The following is a 15,427-nucleotide window of genomic DNA, read 5'->3' as shown; positions in this document are numbered from 1 at the left end:
GGGCTTGGGGCACTGATACCTCATATTCAGGCCCGTTGGATCTTTTGGGAGTCCTGATTCTCTCTTAAAAGGATTAGCCAGCTGTCTAGTGGGGTCCTTCAGACATTCTGGGCTGCCGGGGGATGCCTGCAGATCGAGATCTTATAGATTAGTCTCCCTCTGCCCTTCAAGACGGTTCTAAGGAATGGGTCGCTGAAGTTGGACAGCCCCCCCAAATCCAGAACCCAACCCTACGTCTTAGAAGGGCAGATTCAGTTTTAAGGGTGGGAGGTGGGGAGGGAACAGGGCAGGACTAAGAGTGACACTGTGGGCTTGTGCCTATCTCTGCGGGAATGTGGGCCTATATGTGTGTGTATGTAATTGAGGGACATGAGTATACAATGGCTTTGAGTGAAGTGTGTGTGTGTGTGAGAGAAATGTGTGTATCTGTGTGTTCTGCAGTGGGTCCTGTGCCCTCTGGATTCTGTCCAAGGCCAGGCACCCCTTGGACAGAGACAGGGGTTCTGGGCTAGGAAGAAAGGTGTGAGAGTTGTTTCTCTGTACGATATCAGCATAAACTGAGTAGTATCTGTGTTGACCTCTGTTGTACTCCTGGTTCATTCAGTGACTATACCTGAGACGCAGAGACTAGGCCTCTAAAATGAGGTTGGTGATTCCTGTCCTGCTGCTTTCCAGGGCTGGTGTAGAAAGATGGGTTATGGTTTGGGGAGTGTGAAAAGTGAGGGGCAGGAGGAGGAGGAAGAGATGGTCAGACTGGAAGGTGGGGCCTCGGGCTGCAGGTGAAGCAGAGACTAGGGTCTGGGTGTGGACCCTCTGGCTAGCCTTAGAGAGAGTGCTGAAGGCCCCTGCTGCCTGCGAGGGCCTTTGAGAGACGGCTTGGACTAGCAGTGGGTTCTGGCAGGGAATAGATGTTGTGTGCCCACCTCTTTTGTTCATATGACTTGAAGCTTCCCCTCCTGATTTGTTCTGGGTAAACATGGGCCCTGAGCTGTGGGCATCTAATCTGAAGTAGACCTGGGCCTGGGAGCTATCAGAAGAAAGAAGACTGGCAGGAAAAAGGATGACCAAGTGATCTGCAGGAGGAGTATCGCCCTTTTCAGAGCTGGTACTTATCTCAGATAATGCATGAAATGTTTTTATTTTCCTGGCCAACTGCTGTTCATCCTGCTAAACCCACCTGGGTATCTTCTCCAAAAAGTTTTCCCTAGCTTCCTTGCAGCACACCTAATTACTCCCTCCTCTGGGTGCCCAGTTCCCAGGGTTATCTCACATGTAGTGTGTCTCTTCCCCACCCCCCTCCCCCAGACCAGGGTGTCCTTGAGGGCAGGCACTGCATCTGAGTCAGGAAAAGTCCATGTTTAACAAAAAAATGGAAAGGACCAACCCCTCCCCCGCCTGCCACACACACAGCTCAGAGCCCTGAGAACAGGAAGGAATGGTATGAGGTAGTCATAGACCAGACAAAATTATAGTAGTTGCAGCATATGGAGTTAAGCAGAGTAGGCCCTTGGCTATGCACCACCTCCACCAGCTGGTCCTGGAGGCTACTGGGATCTTTAGCCTCGGCATACCTATTGCCCATTCACAGTCTACTAGTGAGGGACTAAGGGATGGAAAGTATCTGGAGGGGTACCTGGTCCCTGAAGAGCAAGAGTGACCTGAGGGTGTTTTGTCTCCACTCCCTGGGACTACCGTTGGATATACATAGAGATTTTCTGACTATCCTGCCCAGAGCACCCCAGCAATGGCCATCCCTAGGAATAAAAGAAGTGCCCTAGTACAACACATCTGTAACGATGACTTGTCTCTGCTTGCACATCCCCAGTAAAGGAGAGCTTCCTTCCTCCCTAGGTAGCTAATTCTTTAAAAAAAATTTTTTTTTAAGATTTGTTTGTTTATTTGAAAGGCAGAGTTACGGGGGGCTAGGGGGACACGGAAAAAAGAGATCTTCCATCCACTGGTTCATTCCCCAAAAGGCTGCAACAGCTGGGGCTAGGCAGGCCAAAACCAGGAGCTAGGAACTCCATCTGGGTCTCCCACATGAATGGTGGGGACCCAAGCACTTGGGCCATCTTCTGCTGTCTCCTCAGGCATGTTAGCTGGGAGTTGAATCGGAAGTAGAGCACTGGGACTTGAACTGGTGTTCATATGGGATGCCAGTGACAGAGGCGCTGGTTTAACCCACTGTGCCACAACACTGGCCCCAGCAGGCTCTTTCTTATAGTGAGTATATATTTTATTTCTGGTGAATCTCTGCTCTGGTTCTGCTTGCTTTTTTTTTTTTTTTTTTTTTTTTTTTTTTTTTTTTGGGACAGAGTTACAGAGAGCGACAGAGAGAAAGGTCTTCCTTCAGTTGGTTCACCCCCTAAATGGCCGCTACAGCCGGCACTGCGCCGATCCAAAGCTAGGAGCCAGGGGCTTCCTCCTGGTCTCCCATGCGGGTACAGGGGCCCAAGCACTTGGGCCATCCTCCACTGCCCTCCTGGGCCACAGCAGAGAGCTAGACTGGAAGAGGAGCAACTGGGACTAGAACCCAGCGCCCATATGGGATGCCGGTGCCGCAGGCAGAGGATTAACCGAGTGAGCCATGGTGCCGGGCCCCTCGATCTGCTTTGATAGCCATAGAACAACTCTCTTTTCCTGGGTTCAAGCCAACCTTCTAGAGACAAGAAGGCAGTGAAAGGGATCCCTGAGTCTGTGTTACTAAGTAGCATAGCTCCAGTCCCTTCTTGCAGCCCTCATGGGACATGGTCTCCAGGCTCCTCCCCATCCTGAATGTGCCCTTGGACTTGACCCGGTCAGTCACTCCTTTCTCTGTTCTGTACCCTAATCTACTGGCAGGTAGGCCTCTGTGTATGCAGGCTGCATGCTGATACTTTATACAAGTCTTGTCTACATCTCTTTTGGATTGATTGTGCTTTCACAGGATTAGCCAGTTCTTTAATGGGCCCAACAGACATATTCAGTCCAGCTTCCACAAAAAAGGGCCAGATCCCATTCTGCTCTCCCCTTCTCCCTCCCAAGAGAAGTGTCTGTATTCCTGGACACAGCCCTCCATAAGATCCCCATACCCCTCCCCCTCTCCTGGCAAGGAAGCTGCTGTGGGCTGACCTCAGCCACTATCACTTCTTACCTTTGCAGAGTGTTCTGGGACTTGTGACATGGCCTTGTTGGTCCTAGGAAGGCCCTGTGCCTGGGCAGGCGTGGAGAACCGGGCTGTGTGGGCGGAAGGCAGGCTCTGAGGAGCTGGGGGTGGGACCCTCCAGTCTGAGAACAGTCTCAGTGTGGCTGGAGTCCTCAACCCAAGCTCCAGATTCTTCCGCACCCAATGTGAGTGTTGCTTGGTAAGCCCCCCAACCCCTGGCACAGCGCTGGACTAGTGGACTAGGGTAGGGAGTGGAGGCATTTTTAGTGGATGCAAGTATGGGCCCCAAGGGGAGATTTGGTACTGGGTCTTTAATAGAAAGCCGTCTCTGTCTCCCCCACCATGCCCCAGAAGGAAGTCCAGTTTGGGGCTTAAGGTGGGTAGCAGTAGGTGGAAGTTCCTCTGCCAAGAGGGAGAAGGGAGTGGAAGAAGCCCAGCTCCCTAGGCCTGGGTCGGACCTGGACAGGGGCTTCCTGGATCTAGCTCAAACTGAGTGGAGAAGGTTCCCGTGTCCCTAGGGATCCCCCAAACCTTGAATTGGGTGACAAGTTCTCAGAGGGGAAGGAAGTAAGGGTCTGGGCCTCCACAGGCACCTTGATATTTTAGGATCAGGACACTGCTGGCCTGAGACTTGGATCATTCAGAGCCCGGGGGCAGGATGGCTGGCAGCCTGTGGTCCTACCGAAACAGGTTCTAAGACACTCCCACTGTCCCTAGTTGTACTTGGGTGAGGAGGAGGAATGTGGTTAGACAAGGTCAGTGGGAGGGCTTTGGTCAGTTTGAGCCAAGGGTCCTTTGTCTAGATTGTTTTCAGGTCCTTGACCTGAAGAAAGCCTCGAGTTAAAAGCCTTGGTCCTCCTGTTTGGTCTGGGTTTACTTCCATGCCTCAGTCTCCCATTCTGTGGAATGGGAATGATAATAACCTTTATACCTTTGATCCTGAGTGACTGTGAGGGTTGTCAGAGAGAGGTGGGTGGTCAGAGCTGCCATGTCCAGGCCACTGGGCTCTTCAAGAGGTAGACCTAGAGTATCAGCGTGCCCAGGGGATTCCTAGAAGCTGACCCTGCCTGGCCCTGCTGCTCAAGTGCCATCTCTCCCTCTGCTGTTTCTCTGCTGTACTGTCTTCCTTCCCCCATTCTGTGCTGCCTCCTCCTCAGATTCACTGGAAAAGGCTCCACTTTTCCAAGCCCAGGTATCCCAGCAGGCCCCAAGTTGTGTCCCTTGCCCTGCTTGGACCACTACCTACAGGATGTTCTCTGCGACCTCCCAGCCTTTGGACCCCGATGGGACCGTGTTCCGGCTCCGCTTCTCGGCCGTGCTCTGGTGGATCATCACTTTCCCCATGTTCGGCTTCTTCTTCTGCATTATCTGGTCCCTGGTGTTCCACTTTGAGTACACGGTGGCCACTGACTGTGGGGTGAGTGTCAGGCTCCCCAGCACCTGGGTTAGAGCCAGGTCAGGAAATTGTGGTAAGGGTGGAATTGAAGGGTAGGAGAGAGGAGAGAGGGTCAGCAAGGGGGGAGAGGGGTGAGCGGAAGGGGGAAGGGCAAAGCAGAGTTAGAGAGAAATTAGGAGACACTCAGAGGGTAGAGTGCAAGTGCAAGGGAGGGGCTGAGGGCTGGGGAAAGGGAAGGGGGCTGGGAATGGGTAGGAGAGGTCACGAGAGGGCAAAGGAAGCTGCAGAAAGACTAGGTTGGAAAGGCAGTCAGGACTGAGGAGGTCAGAGGAGGCCAGGAACCAGGAGAAGTCACAGGTGCTTTTGCCCAGAATGGCCCACTGACCTCAGAGGACCCTTGGCCCTGCTCCGGGATCCTCAAGCTTTGCTTCTCCCACTCGCAGCCCCAGGCCCCACAGCATGTGCCCACTCGGGACTCTGCCAGCTGAAAACTTGGAAGGCCTTCCTGGGTCCCCAGGGTCAGGGCCATGGAGTTGAATATGGAAGTGCTCTTAGCTTCTCATTCCCGCAAGAGACAGTCCTTAGTCACAGACCTTCACGGCACAGCAGGTGGGGGGATTCCTGTTGTGGTGAAAGGCTCTGAGGAGGCACTTAGTCCGGCGTGGACGCTGGGGAAGTGTCCTTCCTGCAAGACGGGGTCTTGCTGCTGTGGGCGTGTAGAGGACCTCTGTGAAGGCCAGGATGACAAGTTGAGATTTTTATCCCGAGGACAGTGGTATGCAACGAAGGGACATGATCAGATTTGTGCTTTAGAAGATCGTTCTGGAGAACACTTTGAAGGTCAGGGAAGAGCAGGGAGCCCAGTGAGAAGGCTGTAGACACGGCTCATGCCACTGCAGACAGCACCAAGTGGGAACTGTAAGGAGAGAGGGGAGGGAATAGAGTCCAGAGAAGAACTTCAAGTAAGATTGCCAGAAATTGGAGGTTTTGTCAAGTTGGCAAGGGCTGGAGGCCAGTCAGTTAGATGGCGCAATCATCTGCAATTTGGGGAAACCTTTGTCTGAGGTCTAGGGATTGAATCTCCAGTGGTAAATCTGAGGTGCTTTGATAGGGAGTTTTCTGGATTCCTCCATTTGTGCCATGTGAGTTTCTGATCTACTACCTCAGGGGTTATCTTCCCATCTCTCAGTGCTTTTAGCTGGGCCCATGGGGAAATTTGGGGGTTCTGTGAGAGCTCCTGATGATGCTTGTGGCTGGCAGTTGGTGTGAGGAGACTCGTGTGCTGGAAATAGGGGTGTGTGTATGTGTGTACGTGTACGTGTGCATGCTCTTAGAATGCTGTCTTCACCCCTAATCTGGGAGGAGCTTGTGAAGACAGAACTGGGGGCCTCCCTCACCTCAGTATCCTCTCCACCTGATACTGTTCCCAACATCGGTCAGGGATCAGGGCCCTTAAATGCTTTGGGTTCTCCCACTCAAGCTTTAGATGTCGATCCTGTTCCCTTTAAAGTAGCTGAGACTGGGGACGAAGTTTCAGAATGAATATTCTAGGAAGCGAAGGCACTGCTCTCACTCACCCAGCTCAGGGCAGAAAAATTGAGTGAGGAGACCTGCAGGTCTCACCAGGGTCTGCTGTCCTGCCGCTGGCCCCTAAGCAGGCCTTTCTGTGCTCAATGACTGTGGCTCACAGCTTCTTTGCAGGCTTTTCAGGGAAGTTTGTTTTCCAAAAGCCATCATTTATTGTACCTACTGTGTGCCAGACACTGCAGATACTTTACATACTTTATATTTGGAGTTCATTATTGCCCTGCAAGGTAGGTGATATTATACCCTTTTTATCAGTGAGGAATGGGAGCTCAGAGAGGTGAGGGGATTCGCTCAAAGGTCATCCAGCTAATTTGCAGACCCACGTGTGCATCTCCAAAGCCTGCCTGCTGCCTCTTCACTGACTATTCAGAGTGAATAGCAGAGCCTGGGCTCAGGCTGCTGTGTGGCAAGCTGTGGCCTCAAAAGCAGCATCTTCTCTCCAAGAGCCCTGCCCTTAGTTTCCTCTAACAGTGCTCCGTGAGGCTGTGAACCTCTGGCTGGTCCTCCTCCAGGTCCACCCCTGCTCTGTGAGCTGCTTCCAGGACTGCCCACTTACCCAGCAGTCTAGGGCCCATTCAGATCTTTATTGGAAGAAAGGAAGCACTCTTTGAGAACCCTGTCTCTAAGACTGGTCTCTCCACAGAACAAGAGCATTCCTTGCTGGATCCCTGGGCTCAGACACTGCCCTGGTCCTTGCTAAAGCTCATGAAAAGTCCACACAAGGTGTGGGCCGTGGCCTGGTAGCTTCCACAGCCTTGGACTCTTTTGAGCCTGCAGATTATCAGGTTCCAGACCTTCTGCATTTTCACACAACCCCTGTCCCTGCTGAGCTCTAGGATGATAAAAGTTTGTGAAGCATTGCCGGAGTCCTTGAACTCCTCCTCCGTTCCCTGGGCCTGTTCACTTGTCTCTCATCCTCTCGCATCTCAGGCAAGTGACACACCAGTCCTTGCAGCCATGTGTTTGTGAGGCTCCAGGTCCTTAAGGATTGAGAAACTCCAGGCATTGAGACAGAAGGATGGAGCAGATGCACAAGAACAGGGTCATTTTCTGAGCCTGCACCAGGTTAGAAGCCCCACTTTTTTTTAAAGATTTACTTATTTATTTGAAAGGCAGAGTTATACAGAGAAGGGAAGAGAAAGAGATCTTCCATCTGCAGGTTCACTCCTCAAATGACTATAGCAGCCAGGGTTGAGAAGCCTCTACTTTCTTAAATATGACTAAGGTAAGGATACCCTCCTAGGCCCAGCTTCCTGAGGATCTCATAGCACCCTTTACCACCTTGGCACACCTTCCCAGAGGAACAGGTGGTGCTGGGAGCAAAAGAGGAAGAACCCAGCTGGGCACTGAGTCCAGCACTATTCCAAGGGAAGCTCAGATGCTCTGGGACTCGACCTTTGTCTCAAACTGAGTCTGGGGTCCTGGATTCCTGTAACTCCCACCAGCTCTTATCTGAGGCACTAATCAGCTATGGGCATAGGAAGCATCTGAACCCATCTACTCACCTGCCCAAACATGCAGGTTCCCATTTGTGGGGAGGTGGAAGAGGTCCTGCTATGCCTCAGGACAAATCCCCTGCTGGCTAGGGAATGGGAACTGAACACATTGGGCCAGGACAGGAAGGGTGAGGTCTTCCCAGGGAGAGTCCTGGGAGACCTGATAGAGGACTTCCTGGAAGAGAAGAGGGGCTCCAGGTGGGCAGGACTGGCAGAGATGATGCCTAGACAGGTCGCAACTCTCCAGGTGCCCAATTACCTGCCATCAGTGAGCTCGGCCATCGGCGGGGAGGTGCCCCAGCGCTACGTGTGGCGCTTCTGCATCGGCCTGCACTCAGCACCCCGCTTCTTGGTGGCCTTCGTCTACTGGAACCACTACCTCAGCTGCGCCTCCCCGTGTCCCGTCTACCGCCCACTCTGCCGCCTCAACTTCGGCCTCAACGTCGTGGAGAACCTCGCGCTGCTTGCACTCACCTACGTCTCCTCCTCCGAGGACTTCAGTGGGTGCAGGGTCGAGGGAGGAGTCGGGACGGGTTCGAGGAGGGTCCCCTCCCACACTCAGTCCAAGGGGTGTGGGTACTCCCCGCGACGCCCGCTCCCAGTCCTCCTTTCTCCCTCCAGCTGTGCATGAGAATGCTTTCATTGTGTTCATCGCTGCCTCCCTCGGTCACATGCTGCTCACCTGCATTCTCTGGCGGCTAACCAAGAAGCACACAGTAAGTCAGGAGGTACGGTCCACCCCTAGTGGGGCTCCAAGTGGCCCAGACGAAAATCAAGGACACCCACCCCCAGGATGCGGGTAATGGTCAGGTGGGGACTGGAGTTCTGCTGGAAACCCTGGCCAAGGGGTGCTGGGTGGGGGTGGAGGCCTGGGGACCAGTGGAAGATGGTCGAGTGGAGAGAATCTGGGACTGTGCTTGGATAGTTTGGGAGACTGGGTAGCATGTGGAGCATAGCCAGGCTGCAGTGGTCAGGAATACTGTTGGGTGTGGCCTCACCATATCTGGAAGTACCAGGGCTGGGCCGTGACTCCATGAAACTCACACCATCTTCCCGAAGGGGGAGGGGCAGTGCCCACTCCTTGGCCTTGTCAGTCCCCCGAATGCAGGGATATGAACCTACTCGTCATTCCTGCTACCCCTGCCTGTGTCCCCTTCCACGATCACTAGTGGGAACCAAGGGAGGAAAGGCCCAGTCCTTGGGAGCTGGGGCTCAGTGGAAAGGCTGTTCGCTCATGCCCAGCAAGCTGCTGTGTTCAGACAGCCCGTCCCCCTAGGACCGCAAGTCCTACAGCTGGAAGCAGCGGCTCTTCATCATCAACTTCATCTCCTTCTTCTCGGCCCTGGCTGTCTACTTTCGGCATAACATGTACTGTGAGGCTGGAGGTGAGGATCCACAGGTGTTTGGAAATGACCGACAGCGGGCAGTGGCGTGGGGACGGTGCCATCATGTGCTCGTGAGAGGGTAGCAGGAGGCTCACCATGCCGTCTCTTGTGTCCTCACTGCAGTGTACACCATCTTTGCCATCCTGGAATACACTGTTGTCCTAACCAACATGGCGTTCCACATGACAGCCTGGTGGGACTTCGGGAACAAGGAGCTGCTCATAACCTCTCAGCCTGAGGAAAAGCGATTCTGAACCCTTCTCTCTTGCTGTGAAAGAGACAACCTGCTGCCCAGAAACAAGATACCACTCTGGCCTTCCTCCCCTCCCCACTGTGTCCTCTCTGGGTCCTGCTAAAGCTGGGGGTGGGGGGGAGAAGGGCATAGGAGAAGGCTGACCCCAGTGCTGCTGGCTGCTTCTCCTGGCCTGGGAACAGAAGCCTTCAAGCAACACAGTCCTCACCTGTGAGGTCGCAGGAAGCCGAGCTGGCAGCAGAGCTCCATTATTTGGTGCTAAAAAAGTCCTGAGGTTCATGAGCACCATCCGGTTCTCGGCCTTTACGTAGCCAGCGTCCGCTGAGGTCAGGGACCACTGAGAAGTGGCTGCTACATGTAACCCACAACCACTTCTTGCCATGGGGTGGTTCATGTGACTAGCATGTCTAACGATCTACCATGTACATCCAGGCCTGCCTTCACCTCTGACTTGGTGTGCACCCTAGTATGTGCACGCACATGCCCTGCCCTTTCTGAGCCTCGGTGTGTCCAGGTGTGGGACGGTGGTGAGGGAGTGTGGAGCTGGGGGGTGGGGAGGACTGTGTGCTGTGTCCAAGGGCCTTGCTGGTGTGGTTCTCACATCATCCGATGGAGGTGGTCTGTACCTGAAGGATGACCTGTCCAGAGGAAGTGCCAGCATAGCATGTTTCCTGTCCACTATGAAATCTCCAGCTTACAGACCCTCCCTCCTTTGCAATGGTAAGGAGTAGAAGACCTCCCTCCTTTGCAATGGTAAGGAGTAGAAGGGTCAGAGTCCTCAGGGCCCTACCCTAAAATGGGCTACCCACTGGCCTCCATCTTCCCACTGCTCCAGATCCTGAGGTCTTTGCATTGTACATTTTATTCCAAAGGAAAATAAATTTTTTTTTTTTGGCCAACAATCTGGCTTAGGCTTGCTGGGTTCATCTCCTTGTCAGATAGGAACTGAAATAAAGGTTGGCTTCAGGATGAGGGAATAAGCCAATGGCAGGATAGGATTCCAAGTGGCCCCCAGTTTAGGCATGAGGTCTCCCAGGGCTGACCTAAGCCTCTCTTTTGGTGAGTGAGAAGGGCTGAGCCATCAGTTCCAGGCCTGGACGCTGGGACAACCTGGCAGTCTCTAGCTGAGGCAGATGCCCTGGGTTCTACCTCAGCTGGTCAGTCCAAGGGGACAGCTCCCAAACGCATGACTGTGAGAGCACTTGCCTTCTGGATGGTAGCTTTCAACCACTCCCTTTCCAACCCTAGATCAGGAAGTCTCTTCAAGCTTTGCATCCTGGTCCACTGCAGCATCTGGGGATGGACCCTAGAGCAAGACTGGCTCCTCTGAGAGCCCAGAGCTTTGTTAGGGAAATTGGGGGGTGGGGGAGACCACAATGAAGCTTATTGTCCCCTGTCCCCTCTTATAGAAAACAAAAGGTTCCCAGTCTCTGGGGAGCCCTAGCCCATGCCCAACCCCTAATCCCCAGCACACAGGGAGGAGCCGGGGCCACTGGAGACAGGAGGTTTTATTGATGCTGATGGGGGTAGGAAAGGCCCCCAGGAGCAAGGGGGCTGAGTCAGTCAGCGGATGCGTAAGGCCTGGGCACATGGGGGCAGGTTAGGACACATTCATATTCTCAGGATTCTATGGCTCCTTCCTGGGGGAAGGGAGAGAGCATCTGGGGAGGGAGGGGCACTTTTAGGAGCGGCAGGGGCAGAGGTTAGAGATGGCTGAGAGCCCCTAACCTGAAAGGAGACACCACAGGCAGCAACAACTGTGTGGAAAGCTGGATCAATTGGTCAGTAGCAGAAAACGGGGAAAGGGGCACTGGACTGGCCTCTTGGGGAGGGGTCCAACCTCAGCCTGGGTGAGCTCATGAGAATACCTGGTGTTCCCAAGCAGGGTGGGTGAGGCCCAAAGCCCCTTCCCCTGCAGGCCTCCTTAAGGAGAAAAAAGGCATTCAGGGAGCCCCCTGGCAAAGGGTGCCAGAATTAGTCCTTAAGGCACAGCTGGGGGCAGACAAGGCACCAAGGCACAACTGGTGGCGGGGGTGGGGGTGGGGGAGCAGCCTCCAAGCTGAGTGCCAGGGTCACAAGAGGACACAGGACCGCCCACGCTTGATCGGTGTGGGGTTGAGCACAGCCCGGACAGCCTCGGCAAACACTTCCTTGACGCCGTCCTGCTGCAGGGCCGAGCACTCGAGGTAGCGCACAGCGTGGATCTGCTTGGCCAGTGCCTGGCCCTGCTGCGGTGTGATGGGCGCCTGGCCCTGCTCCTTGAGGCGCCGTAGGGTGTCAGGCTGGGCTCTCAGGTCCTTCTTGGTGCCCACCAGGAGGATGGGCACGTCGGGGCAGTGGTGGCACACTTCCGGGTGCCATTTGTGCCGCACATTCTCGTAGGAGGGCGGGCTGGCAATGGAGAAACAGATGACGAAGACGTTGGTCTGAGGATAGGAGAGTGTGCGGAGGCGGTCGTACTCCTCCTGGCCCGCAGTGTCCCACAGGTTCAGGTTCACTGTGCGCCCATCCACTGCGCTCTGGGCACTGTAATTGTCGAACACCGTGGGGATGTACTCTTTGGGGAAGGCATTGGTTGTGTAGCAGATGAGCAGGCACGTCTTGCCCACTGCTCCATCACCCACCACCACACACTTGATGCTCTGCATTGTGGGGGCAGCTGCTGCAGTGGAGGCAACGCCTCCTCCCTCTCCTGGGCCCCTCTGGGTATAGTGACCTGTGGACAGATGAGAGGGATATTGTTGGTTAGAGAGGCCTCTACCTACCGAGAAGAAAGGATGAAGGCAGACAAAGGGAAACCAAGTCCTGTTCCCTTAACCTAACAGCAGCCCCCACCAAGACAGACATCAGAGAGACAGATGTGAGGCCTAGAGACCAAGTGAGATGCTTCAAGAACACAGTCCAACATGGGGGGGAAGTTCATGAGCTCTGGCGCCAGACTAAGGTCAAACCCTGGTGCTATTTCCCAGCAGTATGATCCTGGACAAATTACTTACCTTCTCTATGCCTCAGTTTTCCCATCTATAAAATGGGGGATAAGATAAAACCTACTTCACTGAGTTATCATGAGGACTATTTAATATATGGAAAGTATTTAAGTATCAGGTATTTTCCTGTTTCTCTAGGCAATGTAGACACAGGAGAGTACGTAAGGATCTTCCAGTTCCTCTACTAATATGCAGCCTTCCCACTCTGGGATGTGGCCGGGGTGGAACCTTTCCCAGCTCAGGGTCCACCCCACACTGATGTTTCAAATTCTCCAAACCTGACATCTTGGCTACTGAGTATGAACCAAAGAGCGCAGTGAGAAGCCCACTAAGGAAGGAGCACTGCTGCCCTATGCCAATCTAGAGTGCTCTGGGATGGGGGGACAGGCCACCGCCATCATTCTTGTAAGCATGAAAAGCCCTGTCTGGCAGGAGAATGTTGGAGATTGAGCTGTGGCTGGGACCTGGACTAGAATCTGGCTGTGTTCCTTCAAAGCAAGTCAGGAAGGGATGAACAGAAGGGCAAGACAAAAACTTAACTTTTCTCCTCAACGTGTCCCTTTCCTGAACCATGAATATGTACCTATGAAGAATATCAGGGCCTCAGGTACAGAACACAATGCCACCAAAATGCCATCACTGGGGCAGCATTGTAATGCAGCAGGCTAAGCTGCTGCCTGCAATGCTGGTATCCCATATGAGCATCGATTCGAATTCTGGCTTTTCCACTTCCAATCCAGCTCCCTGCTAGCACACCCAGGAAAACAGCAGAAGGTGGCCCAAATACTTGGGCCCCTGCCACCCACGTGGGAGACCTGGATGGAGTTCCAGGCTCCTTGTGGACATCCGAGGAGTGAACCAGCAAATGGAAGATCTCTTTTTCTGTCTCTGCCTCTCTGTAACTCGGCCTTTCAAACAGATAAATAAATGTTTAAAAAAAAAAAAAAAAGTCATTGCTGAGAACTGGATACTAAAGTCTGGTGGGCAGGGATTCTGTAACCATAGCCCTACCAGCTAATTATCTATGACCTTCGCAATATTTTTAAGTTCTCTGAGCCTCGATTTTCTCCCCTGTAAAATGGTGATAATCTTGGATATTGCATTCAAATTGCTTAGAGATGAGTTAATGTGAAGAAAGTTTGATATGAGCCATAACACATAGGAAGCGCCAATAAAAAGGCTGCTGTATTTATTAGTAGGGTAAATATTAGAGACAAAGTCCCAGCTCCAGTCACCACCCTGGTTCCCCATACAAGGCACAGGCCTCGTGGTGAGGAACTGCTCTGAAACAAGACAGAGCTTCCGGAAACCCTGGGATTATTTATACTGCTGTGGCAAGGGTCCACCTCTTATTGGCTACTTCCTCTCAGCCACAGGGGACTCTTGCTGGCCAGTGACTTCCTTTCACTGATTCTCTCCCACAACTAGTCCTGCTCCATGGGAGGGGCAGCCTGTTTTATCCCTGGCTCCACCTAGGCAGTGGTATCACACACACTCCATTTCAATGTCCACATTGCAAGACTGCAGTCTGCCCTGGGAACCCCTTACCCTCAGCCTGACCGCTCACCACTGCTTCAAATGCCTCAAAAATTAAAATGGGTGGTGGGAGCAACACGGGGAGGGGGCAAATCTGCCCATTAGGAAGGGGAAAAGGGACACTTGGGGTGTAGGAGGTAGAAAGAATCCAGAGACACACCCACCCACCCACCCCCTCGGCCACAGCTTCCCCTGGTACCAGCTGGTAGGGAAACAGTTTCACTCCATGGGGATGCCTTTTGGGTTCACACTAAAAATATTTTCATCTCATTTGCATGAGTAAGATAGAGGTCCTGCCGGGGTGGGAAAGGGAAGTCAGAACCATCTAGGGCAGGAGAGAGAAGCTTAAACTGGAAGTCAGGAGACCTAAGTTCTAGCCCCAGCTCTGCCTACTCACTGCAACCAAGCATGAAACACTCAACTCTCTCTGGGCCTCGGTTTCCTTATCCAGAAAATGGAGATAAAATTGCCTATGACAGGGGCACTAGGTAGATGACAGAAGTTAAAAAGCCCTGAGAGCAGATGCCATTACTTGTGTACGCTGGATTACTTGGGAGACCCCAGGGTTTCAGAGCAGAACTCCTGGACCTGCAACCTTTGGTTCCACAGAGGAGGGGAGTGGCTATGGCAGCGTGACTGAGAACTCTCCCCAACAAGCCCAGCAATGGGCTGGCCCAGAAGGCATGAAGGGAACTCTGGCCGGCAGTCACAAGGCCCAAGAGACTGGAAGTACAGCTGGTGCTCTACTCTCCAAGGAGGCGGTTATCAACCAGCAATCAGTAAATCAGCCCTCAAAGGCGGGGGGAGGGAAAGGGTAGTTTCCGGGCTGGCAAGGGAACACGGACTGACACCGGAAAAGGATTATGAGTGGGGCAGTGTCCAGAAACAAGCAGAGGCGAAGTGCTGTACAGAGCCAAGGGCACCAAATACCTGAATCTGACCTCCTGAGTTCATCTGCTGATCCTGACCTTTGATTAAAAAGCCTTCACATTGGTATAAACCTTTATAGATTGCACCGTATTATGTCAGTTGATCTTTTGAAACAACCTGTGGGCCCTATTCCTATTTTACAGACAAGGAAACAAACTCAGAGCAGTTAAAGTAATCCAGCATCACACAGCTAGTTAGTAAGGGACCCAGCATACAAACCCAGTACTTGTGATCCGAAGTCCCATGTTTTTCCCTTATGCATTGCACAGTCTCCAAATTACCCTTTAGAGGCTAACTCTGTGACCTTGAGCAAGCAAGTCACTTCCCTTTCTGGAACCTGAATTATCTGTAAAGCCAGAGTGATAACACTTGCCCTCCCAAGCCTCACAGGGCAGCATCAAGGATCCTCAGCACAAGAATGAATGTGTTTTGTAAATTGTGAAGTACTGTGCACACAGGAGTGGTGGAACAAGGCCTTTCACAGTCAGAGGCAGGAAGCACTGGGTATGCACGTGCCTGGGTGGTGGCACCAGCTCAGTGCTCCTGACTCAGGTCTAGTCCAGAGCCTTACCCTCTCTCCCGCGAAAACTCTGAAATTCTTTGGCCTGAATTGGATCGAGTAAGTTCTCACAGCCCATTGAATGAGGACATATGCTAACTGGTAGTTTCTAGCCTGTGCCATACAGGTAGAAGGGTTTTCAGTGTTGCAGCA

The 15,427-nt window shown here is 53.0% G+C and overlaps 2 protein-coding genes across 27 annotated transcripts in view; one reads left to right on the top strand and one right to left on the bottom strand.

Annotated features, from left to right (window-relative positions):
- The window catches only part of PGAP2 (post-GPI attachment to proteins 2), a 28,240-nt gene extending 18,076 nt beyond the window's left edge, over nt 1-10,164 (top strand). For 5 of the 26 annotated variants that reach the window (XM_051822984.2, XM_051822996.2, XM_051822986.2 and 2 more), the window contains 5 exons: nt 4,416-4,562; nt 7,872-8,124; nt 8,246-8,352; nt 8,901-9,009; nt 9,133-10,164. In XM_051822984.2, coding sequence (XP_051678944.1) covers nt 4,416-4,562; nt 7,872-8,124; nt 8,246-8,352; nt 8,901-9,009; nt 9,133-9,263 — 747 coding nt within the window. In that variant the 3' untranslated portion in view covers nt 9,264-10,164. Of the gene's footprint in view, nt 1-8; nt 3,331-4,302; nt 4,563-7,856; nt 8,125-8,245; nt 8,353-8,900; nt 9,010-9,132 lie in introns of those variants that run through there. The other 21 variants (XM_070074604.1, XM_051823005.2, XM_008264728.4 and 18 more) reach the window with 11 other exon arrangements.
- A 588-nt stretch (nt 10,165-10,752) lies between these two features.
- On the bottom strand, nt 10,753-11,910 carry RHOG (ras homolog family member G). Its single transcript, XM_008264721.2, has one exon. It carries the CDS (start codon nt 11,908-11,910, stop codon nt 11,335-11,337), a length of 576 nt encoding a protein of 191 aa, XP_008262943.1. The 3' UTR covers nt 10,753-11,334.
- Between the last annotated feature and the right edge of the window lie 3,517 nt (nt 11,911-15,427).

Source organism: Oryctolagus cuniculus, chromosome 1, assembly GCF_964237555.1.
Source record: "Oryctolagus cuniculus chromosome 1, mOryCun1.1, whole genome shotgun sequence".
NCBI lineage: Eukaryota > Metazoa > Chordata > Mammalia > Lagomorpha > Leporidae > Oryctolagus > Oryctolagus cuniculus.
The sequence above is the reverse complement of the archived record's forward strand: the minus strand, read 5'-3'. Positions and strand labels throughout refer to the sequence as shown.

Coding starts and splice junctions, on each gene's coding strand:
- RHOG (XM_008264721.2), bottom strand. CDS start 11,910: ATGCAGAGCATCAAGTGTGTGGTGGTGGGTGATGGAGCAGTGGGCAAG.